The following is a 26768-nucleotide window of genomic DNA, read 5'->3' as shown; positions in this document are numbered from 1 at the left end:
TGAATTATTTGGCGGAAATATTTTCACTTATTTGGTTAGTTTTTGAAGAACTAATTATTCACAAAAGTATATTAATTTTAAAGTCTGTAAAAATTTAAAGTTCGATCATTTCGGGTGCACCACAAGGGCGACCAACCTAGATTTCGTAATGCAAACAATCGGTTCTTCAATTTGCTAATACTAGGAAACTGTTTCGAATATCGAACTTCGATCCTAATGGAAAATAAAGCACACATTTAGAAAGCTGTAAATGGTAAATATACTTTTTACAAGCTTTATTATGAAAAAGTGCACCAAGAGGGTGATGCCCCTCTTCAATAAATATATAGCATAATTTTTTTTTAATTCTAATCTAGTACAAGTTAATAAGACAAGTTAATAATAAACTGACACTTCAACAACACTGGTTTTGTATCATGTCGGAAGGCCTAGATTGCTTAGGTTCAAGGCTGTTTATTTTGTGTCAGATTAAGGTCATGAAAACAAAACACCAAGTAAGGTCTCAAAGTAATTGCTATCAAAAGTAAAAACCATAAAATTTTACCAAGATATCAAAATTGCATTACAAATAACTATCAGAAATTTTCAAACTTGCCTTTATAGACGATTTCTAAGAAAGGCAAATAGTTTACCGTAAATAATATTCTATGATCTGTTCTCAAATCAAGCCACATGACAGACCAGTGGTGTAAAGAGTCAATTTAAACATGAGACTCAAGAGTAGAACAAAATAAACTGTGTAAACTATTGCTCAGATAGCATAAACAGGCTCTACACTAGGCTCTCAACTACAGAGTTGATGAAGAGTAAACAAATGTAAGATGTAATTAACCATACCTCTGGATCTCTTTCTGTTGGACAAGTGATCTCTGGCGGTATATTTTCAAAATCTCCATCCTCTGTAGCATGAAATACAAGCCAAAATAGACATGCACAGAATTTGGCCTAAAACATGATATAGAAACCATGTATATATATATGGCTAAAATAAGTAAAAATCTCAAGTGGAATTTCAAGCTGAAAATTAGCTAACAAAAAACATTAATTTTGTTTAAATAAATCTATATAATGATGAGATTCAACAATTCTATAATCAGATGCATTTGTAAACATTTGAAACTATGTAGCTAAGGAAGCTCTAGTTGAAGACATTGGCTGAATAACTCTTTTTAACTCTTTTTGTTTGTTTGGTACATTGTTTATAATTTGGTTCAAAAGATACAATATTAATCACAATCTAGATAATGTTTACATTAAGGTTCTTTGTCTCTCATATATTATTTTTTTGTTTTAGCAGCCAACATTCATGAAGCAAGCATTATCAGTGTGCAACCCTGTCTTTCCATCACCATCAATTATTTTTTGTCTCCATCTATAATCAGATAACCAACTAAACTATTTAAAAAAAATTTAACAAGAAATCATATTTTTCATTTTATATATGAGGTCTTAGATATATAATGACAGTACATTAAGATTTGGTTGGTACACTAAAATACTTGTTTAGACAACGAATTTAACACATGTAACGATCTCATCAAAAATATTCGTGACAAGTATTAAGTGTAGAAAAAATGCAGTTGTTACAAGATTCACACTGCTGTAATGTGATGTAAACAGTACAAGAAACTTACATGCATAGTTTAAGACGACAGTGTTATGCAAAAAAATAATTTTTAAGAAAAGCTAATAAAACTCATCATAGCCTGTTTACCTCGACAGGGTTATAATCACTTTCGGGCAAAAGTTTGGGTCCATTTTCTTCATCCATGTTGACAACTTTTATAGGTAATTCTTGTCCCTAGCTGGGCCAATGTTGTGGATACAGTCAAGTTTTCGGCCTAACACCATAATAAAATCAATTTGAACGGAACGAGGCCTGCTCCAATAAAAGATTCCAAATGAAACATTGAAACCGCCAAATCCAAGTCGACCAAACAACAAAGCTTCTGATTTTTACCACAGCTTTGTGGGAACGTAAACCAAATCGCAGCAGCAACCAATTGTATCACGGTTAAACCCTAGGCCCAGCCCGCCATCATTCAACAAACGGGTCATAACAACAATCTAGGATTCTTTTTATCAGATAACAGGTTATGTTACAAAATCTAAAGTAACTATCTCTGGGTATCTTATGTTATGAAGCAACAAAACCAGTCTTATCCACACAGAAATACCATCCTGATAACGCCGTTACATTTTTTCTAACAGACATGAATTGAAGCCCGCTAAAACGCCGCCATATTTTGTTTGCCTACAACTTCATGTAAGGGATTCAAAAAAATCCCCAAACAAAAGATCTGAATTTGTTTACTGACAAAAAAGATATCTTTTTGCAGCCAAGACAAGTCTGTTTTTATGAAAAAACTCCGTGGTGTGTGGTTTCCAAAGAGTTACTCCATATGTTCGTTTCACGAGAGAGACATCTCCTTACCTTTCAACTGCTCTCAATATCAAAAGACTCAGAGTTTAATTTCAAACCATTTTGCAAATAGATGTTAAAAACTTATAAACTTCTGCAAAACAAAGAAAGCCACAATCGTACTGTTTTGGTAAATATGTCGGGACTCAAAAGCTATCCGGAAAATTTATCATTTGTTGGAAAACAAAACAATTTACTTAACTTTAATTCCTTACTCTGTTAAACTAAAAGAACTTGTTACAGAAAAACAACAAAATACCTTTCAAAGGCCCTGTAATGTTCTAATTGAAAAAGGAAACAGATCTGTTACTGTACAACAAACATTAATCTTACAATTTGATGACATAGATCTTCTTCTTGTTTGTGCTACTTAATGATAAACAACATTTTACATTGCAGTTCTACTGTCTTGTTTTATCTTGAAATTTTACTAAATTTATAAATATATGACCATTTCATCAACTTTTGCATTCATTCTGCCGCTATCGAGCATTCTCCTATCTCGATTTTGGTGCGAGCTCGTCTATGCTATCCATTCTTATTCTTCGGCTTGCTCGCATCATTCGAAAAGGCTTTTCTTTCTCAGATGAATTTTCATTGAATTTCTTTCCATCAACACCAGACGACGATTTTTTTGCCTTTTCCAACTTCTTTGCCAACTCTGATGGGGTCATTTCAAGAAATTCATTGCCTTCGCTGGTTCTTGTATCAACATCAAGCGTTAACCGTGCCGTTTTCCTTCCAAGAAGCTCCAACGGCGTTGCTAGCTCACTGTCAGAACCGTCGTCTTCAAACGCTTCGGAAAAGCTCAATTTTCTAGGTCTTATTAGGCTTCTGTCCTTTCCCCTTGCAAGCGCACTTTGCCAACGACGCCGTCTTGGTGCCCATGTTATTTCTTTCGTTCTCTGTGAGCTGTCGAAGATATCCCATGCAGTTGCTGGGGTGTTTACATGGCTCTGTACTTCCATTGTAACTATTTAGTATTAAATCTTCTTTACGTTGTTGAAAAGCTCTCTCGTGTTTCTTTCCCTGGTTCGACTGGTGCTCAAACGTGTTCAATGCTGAACCCTTGACTTGACATCTGTTCGTATTTGCTACTACCAAGTCTTGTACAAATGGTTGCAACACCTGGAGCATTAATCAACAACCAAATAATTCCGTTGGGGTTATAAAAACAATCAATTTTTCCCTTTTGCGCTTTCATGCCACATGTATATTTCATACAAAAACAGACCCATGGGACTGCTGCCCCGCAAACATTTCACAATGTAGACATTAACACTGAATTTCTAAAAACAACAAACAGAGGAAATGGTTCGGATATAAGCGTAGATTTAGGGCGTTTGATGGGGTTAAGGCTTCTGCTTTGAGTTTACCTGAAGACTCTAATACTTTCTCAAACATGTAAAAAGTACTAAAATTGTACAAAAGTCATTACTCACAAAATCTTGAAATTATACTAATTGGTCGTCCCATTCATAATTAAAAGATTTCTTATTGGTATTAGCGTTATCAAATATCATTCTACGATGTAATTAAGCATTGGAATTACGACTTAGAAATTTCGATTATTTGGGGATGTGACCACCCCACACCCCCTGGTATCTGCGTTTTGGCTTATTTCTTTCATTTTCTTAAATAACAAACCTGATGAGCGTGAATAATCAAAATAAAAACAATTTCCCCTTACAATGACTACATATCATCATCGAATATCAATCGAATTTTATTTATAAAGAGGATGGTGAGATGAATGTTTATCATGGTGAAAAGGAAATTTACCTTGAGTAGAGAATTCACAATTTACTTTTTAAAGAAGTTTTGATTGGTCTAACTCACCAACAATCTAGTTCGCATTCTGGTGCTTTTGATTTGGACAATCATTTAAAGCTTATCAGCGCCCCCTAGAATAGCTGCTCCCAAAGACTGTCAAAAATAGTTGAGGTTTTTCTTGAAAAGTTGAAGTTTTCTATTTTATTTGAAGAATACCTTTATTTTCTTTCTTTCTTTAAAGTTGGTACAATTTATAGCTATGCACACTCAATCTACTTGAAACCAACTATTTTAAATTACCAACGCTAGATATAATGTAGATCAAATATAGCCGATGTTGTTATATACGTATTCCTTGCAAAGATTACAAGTACAATTGAATGATGTGAATTCTGAGATTTTTTTCTTGAATATTTGTAAGGTAGGAGAGTACTTTATCTCGCTTGGAACTGAGTCCCATATTTGGCTACATCTGTATGACACGGTATTAAATCCATATATGTTGTAATGTGGCTCTGCTGTTTTGAATTGGTAGTTTTTTCAACTGATATGGGCATCAATTTATGGAAGATATTTCATCCATAAAAGGTAGATTCAAACCGTTAAATGTTTTGTAAATTTCTATCACAAGATATTGTAAATTTTTCTTTGGAGAAGTTACTGTTTTATTCTTTCTTAAAAGTTGTTCAAAAGTTGATTCATGATCATCATGAGGTATTCTCATTGCTCTTTCGTGAATCCGGTTTATCTGGCTATTACTTTTCCCACTGCAAAACATCCAAAAAAGGACAATAATTAAAATATGGTAATATGAACATTTTTATTAAAAGAATTCGCTCAGATTTGTCCATATACGAAGCAATCCTGGCTAGAGCGTTTACCTTTTTCCCAGCTTCTTTACAAAAAACTTTGATATGTTCTTCTAATCTAAGTTGATGGTCTAGTGTTACTCCCAAAAGTTTAACATTCTTACTTTCTATTATAGTAGAACCATTTATTTGAATTCTAGATTCCTCTAATTTGATAGTAAATTGAGCTGATTGTAATCTTTAAAGCTGAGGGGAGCATACTAATTGGTCTATAATTCTCTTTACTAGTTGAATCTCCTTTTTTGAAAATAGAGCACACATTCACCATTTTCTTAAGAAAGGGAAATGTTTTATCAGAAAGAGATCAGCTAGTGGTTCAGAGACAACGTCTATTGCCATTTTAAGAACTTTTTGGGGAATGTTATCGGCTCCTCTTGATTTGTCTTTCTCTAGGTTGTAAATTTGTCTTACATCTTCGGAAGTTACATTTTCAAAATTAAACTTAAGAAATCATAAGGGTGCGCTAGTTTTTTTCCTCCTGCTTCATCAGTTATATTGCGACTACCTTTGAGAACCAACCAATCAACAAGAAGCCGATTAAGTTACTTGAGGGCTAGAAACAAAATCCGATCGATCTAATGTAAAGTTTAGACCGGTACCCGAGTCTAAAAATAGCTTTTGGGGGTGTCTTTGAAGTGAGGTTTGCATCTCATCTTATTCAACATGTCAAATTACGCCAGAAAACAAATCTTTCGGTTTATGACATGAATAGCTTAAAAGATATTGAGGAAGACCTAAAAGGGGACTGGGTACAGGTACCCCAGTCTGAAAATAGCTTTTGGGGGCATTTTTGAAACAGGGTATGCATCTCATCTTATTTAGCATGTCAAACTGTGTACTTGTATCAACTTTTATGCTTGTATCATATAATGCACAATTCAACTGCTAAGCGACTGTACTATAAGCAAGCCAATCTTACTTGCTTGTGTAGACTATGCACAACAAAAACTTGCAAGGATCACATTTATCACGAGTAATTTGTTATTGCTATAAGTTGGTTTTAATTAGCTGTTTAGTAGTCATCATTGTGTAAACCAATGTTAAATAAAGTGAGAAAAAGGGGGAAAAGAGAGATAAAAGTCTAGTTTTATGAATGATTAGGTTAGGGAGGGAGGGGAGGAGTTAGAGAGTAATGAAAAAATATTTGGCCGACATAGATGAAAGATGATAGGCTTACATGTATGAAAGAAAATTTGATTGCTATTTTACCTACAGTCAGGCGATTAAACCAACCAACTAACGATTTTGTTGATCAACTGAAATTTGCCGACCAAATCATCAAATATTTGGGGGTATGCTAGCCCCCTAAGCCCCTGCTAGCCACAGATTTGATTTCCCCACAAGGAATATGCTTGCAGTGTTGCTTTTTTTTATTGTAAAAATCAGATCTCTGCAATGTCATGCAAAAGACCCTAAAGTAGACTCTTCAATCGAGCACAATATGAGACAGACTTTCAAGCAGTACACCTTTCTGGGGAGCACTAAAAGAGTTATACAATAACAATGGTATTTTATTTGTCTTTTTTCTTCGTATCAACATAAAAATTTTTGAAGGAACTTCGAAATCAGCAGTGTACACTGCATCGAGTATATACTTGCCTACCAGAAGTCATGTAGATTTTTCTATATAAGGGTAAATTTTTAAATGTCTTGAAAGAGTAACGGAGAATGGCCCTGAGGACCCTTTCTGTGTAGTGTAATTTGAGGTTAAAGCTGAATTGAACTAAAAGACATATTCACTAAAAGGTCTTTATGCAATGTATCTATGTACGTTATAACAAGGGTATGACATTTGTAAGTTCCCCTCCCTGTCCTTTCAATTTTCATCCAACAAAATAATCTGAACCCGATAATTGCATGATGCCCAGTGCCATCGGGACAAAATACATTTGGGGGGGCTGCCTATTGTATTCCTTCTCATTCGGTACACAGTTATAAAGGAAACATACTACAGTTTGACAATTATTAGGGGCTCCAGCCCCCCCCCCACCCACCCCTGTTCGGGCGGGCCTTGTGCCGATATTTTATAGGATTGACCCTACGCACACTTTAGGGAAACTTTCAATCTGCCTCCTTGCAAAATGTTCAGGTCCATGACCGTCATTTTTTCAATTTGCTTTGGAAATTGAATATCGCCACAGTAAACCACTAAAACGCAACTTACAAAAATCTCTCAGAATAGCTGACTTTGCATATAGTGTCCCAATTGTTCAACCTTCAATAATATAATACTAGATAGTCTTCTTGCCTTGGTTTTTCTCCACAAACGACATCTACAAACTTTAAAAGAGATATTTTCTTGCAATTGATGGTATCAAACTTAAATGGTAAAAAACAGCAAAAAGCCAACAACAAAGTATCTTTCAAAAGTAGAATAGCTTCCCATTTTTAGTCCCTACCTAATATAACTTGATGCAAACAATCGTACGTACTTTTAACCCTTTTTTCATTTCGTTTTACTTTATCTCATTTTATATTATTTTAAAGTTACTTTAAACACTTAAAAACCAGTTTTTACTTTCTGCTAATTCTTGCTGTTTTAAAGCTTCAAGTTTATTCCATGTGCCCATCGGCTAATCTATTTAAAATTCATGTTATTTATTGAATTTTTTTGTATGATCCTATCACACAATTTTTATTGATGATTTTGATTAAACAACTTTACAGTGAAGTAACTTGTAATTAGCTCATATGCTAAAAATTTACGCTATTTCCCGTCCCGTCAAAAATTTGATGGGCGTTTTTCTAAAACGAGGTTGCCTCTCTTACATTTCGGTAGAATCATTAAAAGAAGACAATCTAAATGTGTCATGGCTGGCACCCAGTCAAAGTTTGTTGACGAACTTGAAGAAGTTGTAACTTGACGCTGTTTGGTTTCATCTATCTGCCTTTGGACAAATATTCTATATTGATGATTCAAAATGTCGTCAAGGTGTGTGAGTTTCTCCATGTATAACCTTTCTGAGGAAAACGTGTAGTGTAGCGGCGGATGCCTTGCGCCCCGAGAGTAACTCATTCGGGATTTCATTTTATTTCCTGTGTCTAAAGAGAGTTTGGCAGTGTGTGTTGATTTTAGTTTGTTAGAAAAGTTTTCTTGAAATTATTTCTTGTATTAAAGGTCTTCGAGAAAAGGAATCTGTTTGTTTTCATCTTCTAGAAACCGCATTCCCATTATTCTTTCTTTTGAGATTTCGAGGTTCCCGTCTTTGAAGATCGGTCAACCATGATTAAGGCAGTTAGTTTAGCTCAAAATGCTATGTCGCATTTATTTAATACATATTCATGGATATAATCTTGTTTCTTGTATTATTATTTTAAGAATGAGAATTCTTTGTAGCTTAGAAATCCTTTAGCAGGTGATGTGAATAATTTCGTATGCTGGACTAATATTCATAATGGCTGAATATAGACACCCTTTTGAGCAAATAAAAGTCAATTTCAGTGTTTGTTTTAATTTGAATGATAAAAACTGATGAAAATGCATGATTTTCAAATGAGTCTAATGTAATTTAGCCCAGTTAACCTGTTAAAAAGTTTCTCTGACCATATTATAAACACTTTAACATTAGTTCAGTAAAACGGGCACATTTGAACATTATTGGTCCTAAAAAAGGTGCTAGAAAGAAAAAAACCATTATAGGTTAAGTTAAGTGATCATTTTAACAGAACCTTACATGGCACTAGGCGAACCCAGTCTGCAGAATATAGCAGCTGCACATCAGTGGCTGATATTGCATTGAACACAAAAATTTGATATTGCACATCAAATTTACAATTGCATTGTTATGAAATACTTCCATTTGCATGCCCTATTATCAGTGAAAAGAAGCTTTGGTGCAAAACAAAGTCAAAGTTTGTGCTGAGGCCAACCTGGCACCAGAGTAATAGGAAGGGATCTGAGGCAAGGGAGGCAAACCTTTTAGATGGCAAAGAACCAACCACACCTGTGCACTCCTGTGCTCTTCTATCCCTAGTGACACCTTGATTTTGCCAAATTGCAACTAGTTTGAAATATTTGTCATTTAACCAAACCAATGTACTTAGTGCACTGAGGTATGATTCTCCCTTTCTCTGCTTCCCCTGTCGGCCATTTCATGAGTCTTCCATTGCAGCAAAAACATTTACATTATTTATGAACCTGAAAAATTGTATTCCACTTTTATAACACAGTTGAGCACTCTCCAGTTTCACAGTTGGTCAAATTGCTCTTTTATCTATTTTGTTAAATCTTGACACATAGTAAGTCATGACATCAGCTAAAGGCTCATTTAAAGTATATAGGCTTAGAAGATTTCATTAAATTCTGGAAAATCTAAAGGCATAAAGAGAGTCAAAAAATTTTCTTAGGGTATGGACCCCAGCTCCTTCCTCTGCTACCCCTACTTTGAACTGCCAATATTTGCAAGATCAAGATAATGGACTTTTTTATCATTGTGGTGAACAGGTTATGCATATTAACTTTGACTTAAGTAGAGTGACCTTTAGTAACAAATTATTATATATATATTAAGTATGCTGTTAAGAGAAATAGTGTGATGTTGTATGGTTTTCCAAATTTGCATTTTTCTCTTTCAAAGGAGCTTGAAGAAACTCAGCGAGGAAAGCTTGACTAGACCACCAGAGGAAGTTTTTGATCTATTAGAAAAGCTGGGTGAAGGGTATGTTAATTTCAATCACATTTGTATAAAATTTATTCAGACACCCTTCAGAGTATAAAATATCAGAACATAGATGGAAACTCTACACTAGGAAATATACGTACCCTTTTTTCAAAGCAATTTTTAAGTTTTGTACCACCAAAAGATTGTTTAAAATTTATTTCTATTTTGCCTGCTAAGTTTTTTAGAAATATGGCAGAGGTAAGTGAATTGGCTATTACATATTGCTCAGATGATGATTAAATGCATTTAACAATATTTTGACAGTTGTGGTCATTATTTGACTGTTTTTTGAGAATATTTGGTGTACTGAGAGATATAATGCATAGTTGACAGGATTGGACAAATCTAGTAAAAGAGTGATCCCCCATTGGGAGCAGGGGCAGACACTTGGTCAAATATTTGGGGGGGGAGCAAGCCTATTGTTTTAATAAGATGATGTCACATTTCCCATTGTTTGAGAACAAACGAGCATTGTCCTCTAAAGTATTGGGGGGCGGTCGCCCTCCCTCGTCTCCCCCCCCCCAAGTGTCCGCCACTGGTTGGGAGACTAGAAGCTCTTTCAGTGGTGTCGTGCATATGGCCTGTGGTCTCCCAAAACAGCTCTGGTGATAGGGATGGACATTTCAAGTAAAAGATTGGTCACCCGGCAGTTACCCTGTGTAACAATAAGTGTTCTTCTGCAGATAAAAACCCCATTGTTTGGGGTGTGCGGGAGGGGTGCTGCCCAATTGTAAAATTACTGCACCTGGTTGGAACTCCAGCTTTCTGCATATTACTTTTTCAAAATAGAATTTTACTTAAAGACATTCATGACTATTAGCAAAATGATTACTGATCATACGAAATTGATAGACAAATCAAGATATTTGCCTGTTGTTTATTGTCTGTAAACTAGAGGCTTAGTTTAATGTTGAATTGAATTGAGACAGAAGACTAATTGTTTTGATATCAATTTAGACACATTACCTACAAAATGATACCAAAAGCAAAAATGTTTCATTTTTATATGAAACATTGTCTCATTTTATTTTCAAGGTCATATGGCTCTGTATTTAAAGCAGTCCACAAGGAGTCTGGGGAGGTCCTAGCAATTAAACAAGTTCCAGTTGATACAGACTTACAAGAAATTATTAAAGAAATAAGTATCATGCAGCAATGTGACAGGTTTGATTCAAGAGATCAAATATTATCTTGTTTTTTTCTTAACTAGCATTTATAATTTTAGATATGATTCAGTCACTTTGATATTTATTCATTTAGGTTCAATTTCACAGCTTAAAAAGTTTTGCTTTTTAGAGTTGAATTTAAGATTCAAGTGTTTGTAGTTTATATGTGAAATTATTAATCTGCTCTTATCTATTTTGTTATTCCTTATCAACTGACAACATGCATCAACACCTTTGGGCTCTTTTAAACAAAGTTTTAGACTCCTAATTTCATTCAAGACCTGGATACAGAAACACAAAACCTTTTCATTTTTAGAATTGATAGAGAAAATGTCTAACAAAAAAGTCTATTAGAAATCTCCTTTGTTTATTTCAGTCCATTTGTTGTCAAATATTATGGAAGCTACTTTAAAAATACAGATTTATGGGTATGTGCTGTATTATCTTGATATGACTTTAATGACATTACCTCTTATCAGTAAATTTTTGTCATGACTTTCAAAATATTTGCAATTAAAAGTTTGTCAGTATGTGTACTGTTACAATAAATGTATGCAAATACAATTTTGTTAAGCAAACCTGTACATTTAGCATATTATGTGGTTTTTTAAGAACACATTGTTAGCGATAAATTAATGCACACAGTTATCTGTAAATATTGCCATTGAAAATTAACAAACCAAATAATTTGGAAAGAAAGCCCAAAGCAGCGACTTGCTGCCTAGTTACCTATTTTTTCTATTCATATTTAAACATCACAACTCTGATTTTTAATCTTTCTAAAAGCTTAACACATGCCCCTTCTTGGAAGCTTTCAGAAAAAACCTGTTTTACAGTTATCAATATGTTGTAATTGGTTAATGAAGTAATATGGCAAAAACTGGTTCATATTTGCTTGTTTTCATCTTGAATGAATGCAAATGTGTTGAAATCATTTCACATGTGTATAAGATCATTTTGTGTTTTGCAGATTGTAATGGAGTACTGCGGTGCTGGGTCTGTGTCTGATATCATGAGGCTAAGAAACAAAACAGTATGTGTCTAGTGCTGTATTTAAACTAGTTGGAATTAATGCTACAATTTACCATTTCTGGCCTATATGCTATCACAATCTTCATGTTGAAAAACATAGTGAAAATCTAAAGACCTAGATTTAGGAATATAGGAAGATATGACACCTCATATTTTTTAAGAGTTGGTCAGTTGGTCCACTAAATTGTAAGTTGTGTGGTAAAATTGCCTGATGGTAAGTTCAATAATTGCTATTTTCTGTTCTTGTCTTCATTTATTTATGTTTCTCTGTTGACACCCCACAATCTGAAGGTCAAGCAATCATCTGTTATTAAGCAAGTAGGACTGCCAAGATAAGATAGCATATCTCACACAGTTAGTTACTGTTCATGAAATTTGAAAGGAACAGGATTGGTGCTGTGGGATAAATATCATGCGATTGTTTTGCCCTTTTTTGTCTGGCAAATACAACAGTTAAAAGAAGGCAACATATTAATCATATGTTTATTGATCAGCTAAAAGTTAATTGCCAGATGTTTTTAGCCAGTTGAGTCTTTGTGAATTGCCTGTGATGTTCTTGTTCTAAGTTCCACCAAGAAAAGACATTATGTATGGCAAGCATGTCTATGCCCATATGATTTGAATTTCAACAATTTGCTGGTGAAACAGAAAATAAAATGTCTGGTAATGGGTTTTAATGGGTTTAAAGTCCTTTTTACTGTCTTTATGCAAAGGATGATATCATAAAATGATGTTTTATAATCAATTGCAGTTGAAAGAAGACGAAATGGCCTGCATAGTGAAGGATACATTGAAGGGATTAGAATATTTACATTTTAGACGAAAAATTCACAGGTAAGCTAAAGTTATGTTAAGTCTAGTGATGAAGTAGTAAAGATGGACATTCCAATGGAAGTACTATTGGCAACAAACAATATTTGCTAAAATAAATTTCCTTGCATTTGGCTTTGAAAAAAGCAAATATTTTATAATGTATTGGCTAAATGCTATTTCGTCTGACACCCCTCAGAGCATAAGATGTCAGAATAAGGGTCCGAAAGAACACGAGGAAAATATATACTCAGTTACACAAGACCGGTATAGTTGTCTGATCAGTGGCGCGCGCCTAAAGAAAATTTACCACTGGAGTCCAGGAGAGAAAACGAACTCCTTCTGTCTACACAATAGCGGCTTTCTCGTTCATAGATCAAATAAAAAACTGCTAGATGGACAGACGACTGGGCTCTGCCATTTTTCTGAAACATGTCGTCATTAAAGAGTTTTGCACAATTTGGGTTATCTAAAAGATGTTTACAGGTGGTAGAATCACTTGTTTTAACGGTGTTTCTAAACCTACAAGATCTAGGAGGCTGTTCTCTTTGGGGGGTGGGGGGTTTCTTATGCTCTGATGTTTTTTCTTCATCACTTTTGCTCTGAAGCCCCGTAGGCCGGGGCGAAATATTAGCCTTCACTAATTTAGGTGTATTTATTGTTGTTCGTACTCGTCGCATTGCGGTGTTTCTTATTTGCTACATTTTCATCGATTTTTCGCCGCAATAACTCTTTGGAGTCCGTCGAGCAGGCTGCTATCGTGACCTTTTCTTTATTTACACATTTGTTTCTGATGTTGGAAGGAACATGTTGTTTTATCCTATCCCCCAATTCTTGTTTAGTGCGTCCTACGTATCGACCACTCTGATTTTCATTTGCATAGAGAACATTTCCTAGCACTAAAATCTCTACGGGCTAACGATGACATATTTGAAAATGGCTTTGAAAAATCAAACATTATTCAACATACTAAAAGCTTTTTCGTCTGACACTCCTCAGAGCATATAGGCTAGCACTCCAAAGACGTTTGTTGGAACTGGTCAACTCAAAAGTGTTGGCTACAGCAATTTATGATAGGATAAGACCCTCGGGCTCTCAACGACCACAAATGTATGGCCTCCCTAAAATACACAAGCCGAACGTCCCACTTAGACCTATCTTGTCTATGATTGGTTCAGCATAGCACGAACTGGCTAAGTGGCTTTCTGAAGTTTTGGACCCCTGTTCTTCAAAAATATTCAAAACATTGCAACAAGGATTCGTTTACGTTAGCTGAGTTCATGCAAAACTTGAACATCTAAAACGAAACATCTTTCATGTGTTCTTTCGACATTAGTAGTCTTTTCACAAATGTCCCTTTGAGTGAGACCATCAAAATATGTGCCGACGCTTTGTACCGGAGCGAGCTTAATAGCCCACCATTCCCAGAGGAAGTAGTCATTGAACTGATGGAAACTGCAACACGTTCAGTTGAATTTAGTTCTAACAATGAAATGTACCGACAAAGGACCGCAGACAGGATTTAAAGGCCCGGGGTCAAAACGAAAGATAGAAAGCAAATGGTCCGAGGAAAATTTTTGAGACGATGGTTGCTAAAATTGCGTCTATTTTGGTTGCTGAAATTGCGATGGTGGCTATTACTTCTTTGGTAATTTAAAGGGGGCCGATTATAGGGGGGGGGGGGGGCAAAAGACGCAAAACCGTGCAAAAATCCACCAAATGCCGCAATCCGCAATGAAATTAAGAGCGCCTGTATGGGAAAATTGAAATATGAAATAATTAAAGTTTTCGGGGAGAAAATATAACTATTTAGATTTTTTGGTTTTGAAATATGAAATAACTTTGGTTCCCAGTATGAAATAACAAATAACTGAATACATCTTTTAATGTTGTGTTAGAATTATCTATTTGATAACAGCATTGACTCAAGGGTTGCTCTTTTAAAACGTTTAAACTTTTTTGTGGCATTTTCTCAAAGGAGGCGCTTAAAAGAAGAGGCGGCCTTTTATACTTCACGATTGTCTATAGCATAGAATCTACCGCAAATAGTTTTGGCTTATATTATCTCAACAAAATAGACGAGAACATCAAATGGCATCATAAAAATGTTTTTATCTACATTAATTGTTCCACATCTTTATACTATGAATTCTTTCTAAGACCACTAAACAACAGTTTTGTAAACCATTTAAGTTGCAGGATTTCCCGCGAAGTTATTCTTATTTTAAACAAATTAGACGAAGCACGCAATACACCAATTCAACTTACAGCCTCATTTCTGCGTTAAATCTACAATACAAGCACAAACAATATGAAAAAAATTGTATCCAGCCTAAAAAGAGGCCGTAAGTCGAATTGGTGTATACTTGAGACAAGCAAGTAACCGATCTCTCATAATGTCAAAACAAATTGTTTCTGACCATACTTTGTATTTCAATATGGCACCAATAAACAATGCTAAAAATTGATAGATATTATGTTTTTGATGCAAGACGAAGTAACTATATTAGATCAAACTATAAGGAAAGATTATGAAAAGCCACGTGAAGGCAACCGTAAAGAGAAATTGGCCCACTACAGCTCCTGTTTTTTCACACTCGATGAGTACCCCTTGAAAAGACACCTAAATTATACTCTTTAGAAACATGTAGTCAATCTCTAGTATTTATAACGATTTCTTCTTGAGAACGCCGAAAGTGTGGATTTTGTTTAGTTTGAGCTTTGAATGAACTTTATTTTAGCATTTTTTCTTGCTAACTTATGCATCCAAGACTGCAAGTGACTAGAAATAACAGTATGACTGTAGTATGAAAAATTGATCAAACAACTGAATTTACTGGTTATAAGGGCTCTTGGCGGTTAGTAGAGCCAAAGAAAATGTCCTAAAATTCAAAGTTAAAAAATCCTTCAGGCACATTGTCTCTCCCAGGCATGTCTATAACTGGCCCCTTCAGGTTGTATCCTCCACGCAAAGAACTCCAGACTATCAGTTCAGTTTTATCTCTGAACAAGCTTAAGCATTTGAATTTGCAACGCTTATTTCCCAATATTTTTATTGCATTAAGTTTGATTCTGACTTTGCCTTCTAGTGTTGCATCAGACGAAATATCTTCCAGTAAGCTCAAATTCATAAAGTATTATCTTCGCTTTATCATTGACCAAAACAGGCTTAGCTCACTGGTTTCAATGTCCATGGAAACTGAAATTGCGGGAAAACTTGACTATAGCTCCATAATTAACCTTTTTACAGATGCAAAGTCTTGAAAATTGTTTTGTTAACTATCTAGAAAATTACCGAAAGCTACTAGCTCTGTTAGTGTTACATAAATGGGGTTAATACTATTACTGCTTCTACCTTATTTTATTTTAAAGGCTTTTGCGACTATTGTTTCTATTATTGAAAGGTTTTGATAATGCAGAAGCTGAATTGCTACTTATCAACTTTTGACTAAGTTATTATCTGTGGGCCTATAAAGTCATGGGCCCCCGTGTCAGTGATCCCCCTGACCCCCCCCCCTCTCCTCAGCACTGGCTATGGGTAGCCCTCTGGGACCTGCCTTGGCCAATATCTTTGTTGGCTTTCATAAAGAGCGTTTGTTCGACTACGACCAAAAGCCAGGTGTCTATTTTCGGTATGTGGATGACACATATACCATTTTCAAAACAGAGGCTGAGTGTGATATTTTTCTAAAACACCTTAATAGCCTACACCCAGCCCTCCTGTTTACATTTGAAAAGGGAGAAAATGATTCCATGCCATTTTTAGATGTTTTGGTCGAAAAGTCTAGCACTGGATTTCTTACCAGTGTATATAGCAAGCCTTCTTTTACCGGTCAGTACATACGCTGGAATTTTTTCATTCAACTTCAGCATTTGCATTTTGCCTAAAACAACGCAAAGTCAACCTTGTCAAAACTTTATTACATAGGGTACTTATGATCTGCTCAAAATCTAAACTGCACGCTGAAATGGAAAAACTTAAAACGATCTTTCTGGACAACGGCTATCCAGAAGACGTCATTTTATCTTATACTAAGGAGAAGATCGCAAGTTTTTCGGCTGTTCAAAAGTTTGGTCCGTCATTTATGAATTTATGTGCCAGTGTGATTCTGGCCACGTAGGACGCACAACCCAAAGATTGGGGGATAGGATAAAACAGCATGTTCCTTCCAACATAAGAAAAAAACTGCCCCTCAAAGAGAACAGCCTCCTCGATCCTGTAGGTCTAGAAACACTGTTAAAACAAGTGATTCTGCCATCGGTCAACATCTTTTAGATAACCCATATTTTGTTAAACTCTATAATGACGACATGTTTCAGATAATTGGCAGAGCCCGGTCGTCTTTCCATCTAGCAGTTTTTGAATCGATCTACATGCGGATGAAATAGCCGCTATTGTGTAGACAGAAGGAGTTCGTTTTCTCTCCTGGACTCCAGCGGTAATTTCTTTTTAGGCTCGCGGCACTGATTGGACTGTGCTTGCGTTTTTCTGATTGGCCTCTTTCGATCCACAACTGGGTATATATTTTCCATCGTTTTCTTTCGGGGCCTTATTCTGACATTCTATGCCAAAATGTTATAGAATGTTTGCTTTTTTCAAAGTCATTTTCATGTTTTGTACAGCAAAAAAAACTTTCATCGTATACTTATGAGTCTATGCCCATTGCCTCTATTGCCTATTGCATACACTTTTTGGTGTTTAGAACAGGATGGTTCTAGGTTGCTGTCCTGTTCTATTAACACTTAATTACAGTCCGGTAGTAATTTTCATTAAGTCTAAACAAGTTGGATCAAGACTATCTCAGATTTCCAGAAGTATTATTGGTTACTAATGTATTTACATAATTCCCAAAAACAAGAATACTTCTAACCTATTATTTTTTTAATACTTTATTATCATTTGTTATTTTATCTCAGGGATGTCAAGGCAGGGAACATTCTCCTAAACACAGAAGGATATGCAAAATTAGGTAAAAGATTGATTCATCTATGAAATATATACAAATCCAATAGCAGCAGTTGAGCTTTTGTGTTCAAAAGAAAGTTGCTCGTGAGCATTCCGGTATAAGCATGCAGTTTAGTTGCAAGACACACAGTCACAAAGACGCATCTCCACATGTTTACTTGCCAACATGTCCACATGTTTGTTTTTTCCACCTTTGCTTAAAAGTAAACATAATAAAACTTTTTATGGTATCATTGTTGCGTATATATGATTCCATAAGGGCGGCAACATTTCATTATGGCGGATTTCGCAATAAACGAAGTCCCTGCGTCTGTTTTCTCTGGGTGTCCTGTGGTTACTTTGCGCATGGCAAGTACATTTTTCCTATCTGTTACTTGCCAGAGAACAGCTTTGTATGTATGATCAGGAAAAGGCATATCAATCTGTCACTCATTTTGATGAAAAGTCTTTATTATCCTTCAAATAAGAAAATGATATTTTTTGTTAAAAAATCTCAAAATTTATGTCCGGGAATAAGAAAGTTTCCTTTATTTTCTAGCGGATTTTGGTGTTGCTGGGCAACTAACGGTACGTTGCATGAATAATATTCAGTTTGAATTATTGTTAAGTTCTATTTGTTATTCTTAGCCTTTAACAAATGAATATTTAATTTAGAATGTAGCAAGAATAGACGACCAAATGAAACGTAGATGAAAAAAATTGATGCAGGATACTTTTTTAATGCGTATTCTGAGCTTTTATTAATTTGTGTTGTTAATTTGCCTGTCCTGGAACAGGTTAATACGATAAAGGTTGCCGATAACCTAAAATTTAATTTTTGCTCCATTGAACGGATGACAATTAATATTTGATAGGATTTATTTGAAGAAGAGTAAGACAAAATTTCAGCGCGATTGTTTGAGAGAAAGATCATGGAGAAAAATATTCATTTTCTCAACCTGCTTTTAATTTTTTTCAACGGAAGACAAGAGTACGTCTGTATACTTGATTGTGTTGGCTGTCCGGTGTGATGTTGTTTCTGTTAAAATCTAATTTAAGTTAACGGAAATAGTTATCTCAACATTGTGAAAATCTCTAATTAGCGAATTAGGAAAGTATAGTGTTTAACCAGAACGTTTAGCCATTATAATATTTAATCGTCCAATTCTTTTATGAAAGGTTTTAATTGATGTGAAATCATTGTGGTTCTGGAGTGCAATGCCGAGAAATGTCGAAAGATCCCTGCGCATAAGCTCAGTCAACTTCCCCCTTTATTCAACGATTGTTTGACGCATTATTGTTGTAGTTTTACCAGCGAATGTCGAAAGAAGCAATTCTGCTTCCTTATTCCCAAAAAACTGTATTAACTCAGCACTATTGCAAATTGGTTCATTTTAGGACACAATGGCAAAACGAAATACTGTTATTGGGACACCGTTTTGGATGGCACCTGAAGTAATTCAGGTATCTTGTCACCCAGTTTGCTTTTCTATTGCTTATTCCATTTTTTGCCCTTTTCATTTCATGTTTTTATGAATCGTTTTAAGTTTAAACTGACTGCAGTTGTCAATAACTGGCTAGGCACAAGATAAGGAAGAACTGAATGGCAATATTAATTATTTTAGCTAAGCTGCTGTTTAAAATTTTTGTTTCTCTATTTCTGATTATGAGAGAGTATCAGAGTAACATGATTTCAATCTTGAAACAAATATGGGATCTTAGTTTCCCGGATATTTGGTTAGCTTTGAAACTTATTCGTCTTTTTGGAATTTATGACGGGTTTTTTGGAGACTTCTTTTTGTTATGATGTCTGTATTAAGGATTCATTCATAATTTTTTTAATTAGGAAATAGGATACGATTGCAAAGCTGATATTTGGTCACTAGGAATAACTGCATTGGAAATGGCTGAAGGCAAGCCTCCACATGCCGACATCCATCCAATGAGGGTAGGTGCAGCTTAAATGCGATTCTATTTGTCTCGTTCTATCTGTGAATTTCTCTGTGTTGTTCAAGGCAGGGACAGTTTTTACGCTCAAAATTTCATCTTCAATAAAGTACTTTTCATGCATCCAAGGTATTATTTATTTATAGATTCCATGTGACCGTAAAGGTTCGAAGAAAATTTCTTGTGATAGAGCTGTTTGGAATTTGTGACATTGAAATTCCCCATGTATGCAAAGAAAGTTGTGTTGTTAAGACAAGAAAAAGATATATAAATACAAAAAAGAATTTAAGATGTGTTGAGAAATGTTTTGCTGGCGCATTCTTCGTAAAAGTCAATGCAAAAATTTCTTGTGAGAATGAAATAGTCGCGTGGTCATGGAGAGAATAACAGTTGATTGGTTCCTTGTTTATAATCAATCAGCGGTCGCTAACCGTTCCCATAGTTGGGAGAGTCCAGAAGGGTCAATTCCCATTTTTCCTGTAAACGTTTCACGCTTTACCAAGCTATCTTAAAGTATTCTAGTGCGTCAGCATTGTTTTGAGGTCACAATGCGAGATAATGGTAAGACTGGAAAGATGAAAACCCAAGAAAATGCAAGGCCTTGAGAAGATTTCTTGAAAATTCCTCTTTTTGCACAACATGTACAAATGCTTTAATAAAATCCAAAAGATGAAAAATACTTTGCTGAAAGTCAAGAAAATAGTGGCCAACGAAGTTCGCTGATAAAAACCGATTTCAGTTATCAACCTTGGCCTAGACAATCCCCTGATTCTAACGTTGGTTAAAAACGCCTGTGTGAATTTTGATTCACTTCACTTTCGGTGTTGGTCATTATTTTTCGAAGCAAAACTTTTTAACGATGTTTTTCTTTCAAACAGGCGATTTTCATGATTCCAACAAAGCCACCGCCCACTTTCAAAAAGCCTGAAAAATGGAGTGATGACTTCATCGATTTTGTGACAAAATGTCTCGTTAAAATACCGGATGACAGGGCGTCAGCAACACAGCTTCTGCAGGTAAGAACTGCTGTACATTGCTGGATAATTCATGGGATTTATATGATATAATAACGTTTTTCTGTAAGCCAATGGATTTTAGTGTGGGTATCAAGTTTCATAGTATATTAGCATTGCTTTGATTCCGTGTATGTCACTAGGGGCTAGATCTTATGTTTACTTTTTGCTTAAAGATATGCTTCCTATTAATGGCGGACCCCTCCTAGTTCTTGACAGGATCGATGTAATGTTTTTTTCTAAGCTCGATAAGTAAATGTTAGGAAAGGGGTTTAATTGCAAAGTATTGTTTGTGATGTAATGTAGTTCTTAGATTTCAAAGCTGCCTTTATGGAGAAACAGTTAATCACGGGTTTTCCCTTTTGGTAAATTTGGTGTTTTTTTAATTGGTACACGTGCGCGGCCTAAAATGTTATTTGGTTGCCAAGCACTTGCTCGACAGCGTGAATGTGAAGCCCAGCAAATACCTCCTTCCAAATCCAGAGTTGAAACATAGGTGCTTTAAGGTGCTTTTAGCAGAAATGTCAACATTGGACTATAGGGAGGGGAAAGCGAGGGGTTTCAAATCCCAAAACCGTCTGTCCTAGATTGTAGATGTGCCAGTTTATAGTCATTTTATACCCAGCAGATTTTATAGCATTTCAACCTCAGAATTCTACTTTGTCATCGACTAGTCTTTCAATTTCAGCATCCGTTTATTAAGTCTGCAAAACCGGTTAGCATTTTATCTACGATGTTAGCAGACGCAGTAAGGATACGCGAAGAGTTAAACGACGAAAGTGAAGAGGACTCTATCGATGGACTGGAAAATGATACGGTATGCTGTTCAGTTATTTACTTATCCAAGCCATTTCCTTGCTTTACCCCTCTATGCGATTCAACACCTCACCAACGTGATAACCAATTAAGCCTAGTCTGCACTGTCAGTTATCTGATCGGAAGTTGAATTGAATCGCTATTTTCTAGCAACCATGACGCGAGCAAAAGGGAGAATGAAGAAACCGACGAAACATCTAATTAACCACCGTTTGAATAAGATCTAATTAACGGGTTTTGGGGGCAGTGACCCCCAAGACAAAGAGACAAATCTAGAGGAATAAGTCATTTAATATTTTATTGAAACTGTTGCATAGTTGCCAAGTTTCGGCGAATAAAATACTGGAGATTTGACTGCTGCGCAGCAGCACTGTGTAGCTATGGAGGAGCTTAAGATATACATCTGTCAAGTTCGAATGTTCGAAACTCGAAGTTCATTGGACTTGTCAAGACTGGATTCATGGAATATTAACTCAGCTTTACTGCATTTCTTGAGACCAGTAGTCGGCTGGGATTGTCTGGTCAACTCAGACTGGGAGAAAGCTTGTCAATTGAACCACAATAATAATTGAACCTTCACCGCCTATTAAATTTAGAAAGAATTTGTTTAGCTTTCTACCATATTTTGAAACGCTCACATGTTTCTTATATCTCTTCAGTCATCATAACGGAGACTTCTTTAGTAGACGTCGTTCATAATTTCAATGTTTTAATGTTTTCAAATTCTAAATTGTTTGAACTCGTCTTTGATGTGCCAGTTGAAGCGGAATGAGTTTGAGTAGAGCAGTTCTGACATGAGCCCAATTTTAATCGCGTACGATCTACATTAGGTACCATTGGATTCTCATTTCAAAATATAATATTCTTCACAGGGTGAAGATTTGAGTGGGGAAGTAGGAGAGGCTGGTACCATGGTGTGTCAAGACGAGTTTTACACCGCACAGGAAAGTCTAGGAACTATGATCGTTAATAACAGTGGTAAAATGGATAGCAGTGATGGTACTATGATGATTGCAAGTGATTCAGGGACGATGATTGAAAACACAGGGACAATGATTGAAAACACTGGTACTATGATTGAAAACACTGGTACTATGATCGAAAATGATTTAGGGACAATGGTGATTAATGATTACACTGATGGGAGTGATTCAACTATGATAAGTAAGTTACTCGTTGGAGAAACTGGTTTGTTGATCAAGTATTTTCTACATAGCAGAAAGTTTTGTAGTAATTATGACTTGATATTGAATTTCAGTTGCATAGTATCCTTGTGTTAGATGACTTGATTAACTTAATGATCATCTCTTGATAGCTTATTTAGATTTCTTGACGATATTAGTAGGCACATGTCAAAATGTTTGAAAGTCTAGGCCATAATTTTGTGTAAGTTTTTCCCCCAGTTATTATGGAGTCTATCTTCAAGGTTCGTTTCGAATTTCTGTGACCATAGCTAATTATCCATCAATGTAAATACCACCAAACAGCGAAAAAAAACCCTTGGTCCCGAATTGCTTCTCTGCGCTATAAATCGTTTAGAAGTAACCTCCAACAACAGACATATCTCGGCAACAGACAGTAACTCTGGTCGTTTAGAAGTGACCGAGTGGTTCTATTGAAAGCCAGAGCAGGCTAGAGCTAGTAGCCTATCAGTACCTGTAGATTGTATGGCAATACTTTCAATGGATACTTGATGAAAGAAATTCCCGTTCTCGCCAGCTTTAGGCTTCCTGGTCATTGCTTCTCAGAACTCATTAGTTGGTTGGGCATCTTTTGATTGATGGATCTTTTATGTCAATAAGATTCAATACTGGATTTTCTGCTGAAGTCACGTGCCAATATACAAGATCGCACAAGTTGTTCCTACAGACCGTGATTTTTTAATTTCATGTTTGTTGATGGGATACAAAGTATTGACGTCATTATAGCTAATTTAAGCTTATTCATGTGTCGAAATTCAGAATTTTCAGCTAAATAGAAAATCGTTTGCTTTGTAGGTGTAAACACGGCTGTCCAAGAAGTGAAACCTCAGGAGTATAGACCGGCCTTTTTAGATCATTTTGAAAAGCTTGAAGAAAATCAAAGGAATTTGGATGGCAAAAAGAGAAATAAAGGCAATGGAATTCGACCTGATGCAAACTCGCAGTTTCCAAAGAATTTCTTAGGCCCTGTAGATTTTGATTTTGTAAGTATTTCTGCTTGTCATCCATGCGATCGCATCTTGTTGTAGTAGAAAGCCTGTTTTCGCTTTGGGTTACATTTTATCGCATAACGTGGCATGTTTCCCCCCTACGTTACATTGTATTTCAGTAGACCTCTTTAAAACTTATTTCGCGGGATTAAACTTTCGCTGTAGGATATCTTGCGATATGTCAGACGGAAAGATTATGGAGCTAACTCTAACAAATGAACTAGAAAATTTGTTTTGAGCAGAACCTATGTTCTAAGGAATAAGATAATTTGCGTTCAAGGTTTAGCTTTTTAGGTTTTTGGCGATATTTTGATAGGTCTTTGCGTCTTTCGCGACTCTTCCAAATCTCCGATATCCTATTCAAACCGAGATCAAAAGGGCTTTTTATAACAAGAGTATCAACATTATAATATCATAGGTAATAATTTTTGGTTTTCAGTTGTTGTGTACGCTTTGCTTAAACCAAGGGCTATTGTTGTTGGCGTAAAATTGAACTCTTGGTTATATTCTGACGAGTCGCCGTGAAAATGCCACATGACTGTGCTTTTTTTGGTACCGGGAAACGATTTTTTCATGAAATTCAGATAAACTAAATATTTCTGCAGCTTTTATCATTCATTTTGTAAGGGATGTAAAGTTTGAAATTGTTAGAGTGTGAACAAGGAACCTAATGCTGATATATTTTGTATGTTGCAGCTTAAATCACTAACATACGAAGAACTTAATCATCGTATGGGCTCACTGGATCGAGACATGGAACGCGAAATCGAGGATCTTAGGAAGCGATACCAAGACAAAAGACAGCCGATTCTTGATGCAATGGAAATGAAGAAGAGACGTCAGATGAATTTTTGAGTGAGATTTTTGTAATATTAAAGTTTACTGTAAAATGTTTAAATAATATATCTCTCGTTGGAATTAAGGCTCTCATAGATCAAATTTATCATAGAGTCGGATTAGTAGAATTTTCACGTTTTATAGAAAATTTTTATGTCTTGTGTGTTGTTTATTTTCACATTTGCTTTTAGGTGTTCAATATTGTGTATCGCTGTCATAATGCGTTGTATGGTAGGGGCGATTAATTTGATTTGTTAATGGACGTAAAACGTATTATGACCCCTCAATTTTCATTGCTCTTTTGTGAAATAATAGCATTTGTAGAAGATATTACCCTGCATTCGCTATTCTTAGAAATTCACCGAGTATGCTGAGATATACTCAAAAAAATTTGAAATTATTTGCCGTCCTTAGCTTTACTGTTAGTTTATTCGTTGCATCGCTGACGTCAAAATCAGAACACCTCACTAACGTGACAATTTAAACAGATAGCTACATAATCTCGGAATTCCTTGTTTCCAAATACCGTTATTTGATTATATGAATGGGAGAAATCCAGTGGCGGAGAAATCCACAGGGTGTACTTTCCCAGAAGTCGATGTTCTACTTTCAGGAAATCCGTTGAGAAACCTTTTTGGAGGAGGGGGGCTGTTAGGTGGGCTAATCAGATCGATTTTGATTTTTGCACTTGCAAAAAAGCCACCATAACGAAAAAAGCTGCTTGAGAAAGTTGCTTGCTCTAAAGTAGAAAAAAGATAGATTACTGTACTAAATTACGAAATAGATAAAAAAATACCAAAAAGACCTTTCCAAGAGTTAGAAGGGCGTGGCCGAGAAAATTTGTTTCGTCCACCCCAGTTTTTTTTGAGCTGGCGACGTCACTGGAGAAATCTTTTCTTGTAGTCTAAATATAGGAACATCTGCAAGTAATCAGGGCCTACGCCATAAGTTTGCAATTGACAGGGGGGGGAAGTCTAGCAAAAGTAGGGGACCAAGGCTTTTTCCTCTTTTACTGCAGCTTTAAAACTACATGCTTCGCAAAAAGTGTGGGGCCATGGCCCCTCCGGCGCGGGCCTTGAGTAATGTGAAATGTTTGTTTTGTGACTGCCCTGTGGTATTTATGAGTTTAAAAGCAAATTAATGTGTGTTCTATAGACTGTTTTGTTTAAATAAATGTTTTGTTGGTTCATATTTGTTTCTCATTTTGCGTCGATTTGGTTAATACGTTAATTATAAACATTCATGGTTCGACTGAGACTCGTATAAACTTGGGAAGACTGAACCTTGAAATCTCCCCCTTTTATTGAGATGAGCAATTTTACTAATTAAGTTGTAAGAAAGATCTCGGAGAATCAAAGTTTTGCCTGACACGGCATCCCCGTACAAATGAAATTAAAGTATTCATCTATATTCGAAGAAGGCATGGAAGAACGTAAATTCAGCATAATAATGCACATTTCATCTGACACTGCACGGATTGGTCAAAAACAGGGATCTTATCAATGTTACTTTCACGTTTCTGGATATATGTTTTTCTTATGTTTATTTATTATCAGATGTTTATTCTCTAAGGAATATCGAATGAAAGTACTTTAGTATGCTAAGTTTTATGTTTTCCGTGCTATCTTCAAGTTTTGCGATGCCAAAGGCCATTCCATTGTAGCGAACATTACAATATTCAGTTTTGATAACTAGATCTTAAGGGGGTGTGCATTTTTCAGTTTGCTTTGGTTTTGCTTTAACCTCTTAGAAAGTCTGCTTTGCTCGTTCGAAGTTTTTAGTCTGCTAATATTTTTAATTTTGTTAGAAATATGATCATTGACAAAAATTATATATAGGCATAGAAGCAATTATTTTCATGCCAAAAATATATTCGATCATCAAAAATTTTGCGAAGATTTTAGGAAAGCTTTTCAGAATCGTTCATGTGCACTTACCTGAATTGAAATAAATTACTAGATATTTTTAAAATAGCTTTTATCATAAGCAATCTGTAGCACAAATCGTTCATTTTGAAAGCGGTAGGGATTTTCAACATGTTGCGTTGCATGCTTAAAGACGTAATACTAACCTTAAACTATGCTTTTTCAATATTTGTATTTGTAAATATTTTTCATTGAAATATATTCGTTTCACATGCATCATTTTTGCTATAACTTTCCCTATCTATGCAAAATTCTCAGCATTGGGGCACCTTCCTCGTTTAACTTTGGAGGGGAGAAGTTGTCATAATTTCACTGTTTCGCGAGCTGCAAGCAACGTTGTGTTTCAAATTTCCGAAAAATA

General features: G+C 35.5%; 1 protein-coding gene across 1 annotated transcript; it reads left to right on the top strand.

Annotated features, from left to right (window-relative positions):
- Positions 1 to 7839: 7839 nt before the first annotated feature.
- LOC135689468 (serine/threonine-protein kinase 3) lies at positions 7840 to 26617 on the top strand. The gene is made up of 15 exons (XM_065206704.2): positions 7840 to 7996; positions 9642 to 9722; positions 10761 to 10889; positions 11268 to 11319; positions 11862 to 11924; positions 12675 to 12757; positions 17651 to 17703; positions 18238 to 18266; positions 19077 to 19142; positions 19525 to 19626; positions 20504 to 20641; positions 21327 to 21455; positions 22327 to 22618; positions 23452 to 23639; positions 24342 to 26617. Exons 1-15 carry the CDS (start codon positions 7986 to 7988, stop codon positions 24498 to 24500), a joined length of 1575 nt encoding a protein of 524 aa, XP_065062776.1. The 5' UTR covers positions 7840 to 7985; the 3' UTR covers positions 24501 to 26617.
- Positions 26618 to 26768: the final 151 nt, after the last annotated feature.

The sequence above is a fragment of the Rhopilema esculentum genome, chromosome 5 (genome assembly GCF_057945365.1).
Source record: "Rhopilema esculentum isolate cy_ngs chromosome 5, ASM5794536v1, whole genome shotgun sequence".
Classification (NCBI taxonomy): Eukaryota; Metazoa; Cnidaria; class Scyphozoa; order Rhizostomeae; family Rhizostomatidae; genus Rhopilema; species Rhopilema esculentum.
The sequence above is the reverse complement of the archived record's forward strand: the minus strand, read 5'-3'. Positions and strand labels throughout refer to the sequence as shown.

Coding starts and splice junctions, on each gene's coding strand:
- LOC135689468 (XM_065206704.2), top strand. Junction 10,890..11,267: donor ATCATGCAGCAATGTGACAG/GTTTGATTCAAG, acceptor TGTTTATTTCAG/TCCATTTGTTGTCAAATATT. Junction 11,320..11,861: donor TTAAAAATACAGATTTATGG/GTATGTGCTGTA, acceptor TGTGTTTTGCAG/ATTGTAATGGAGTACTGCGG.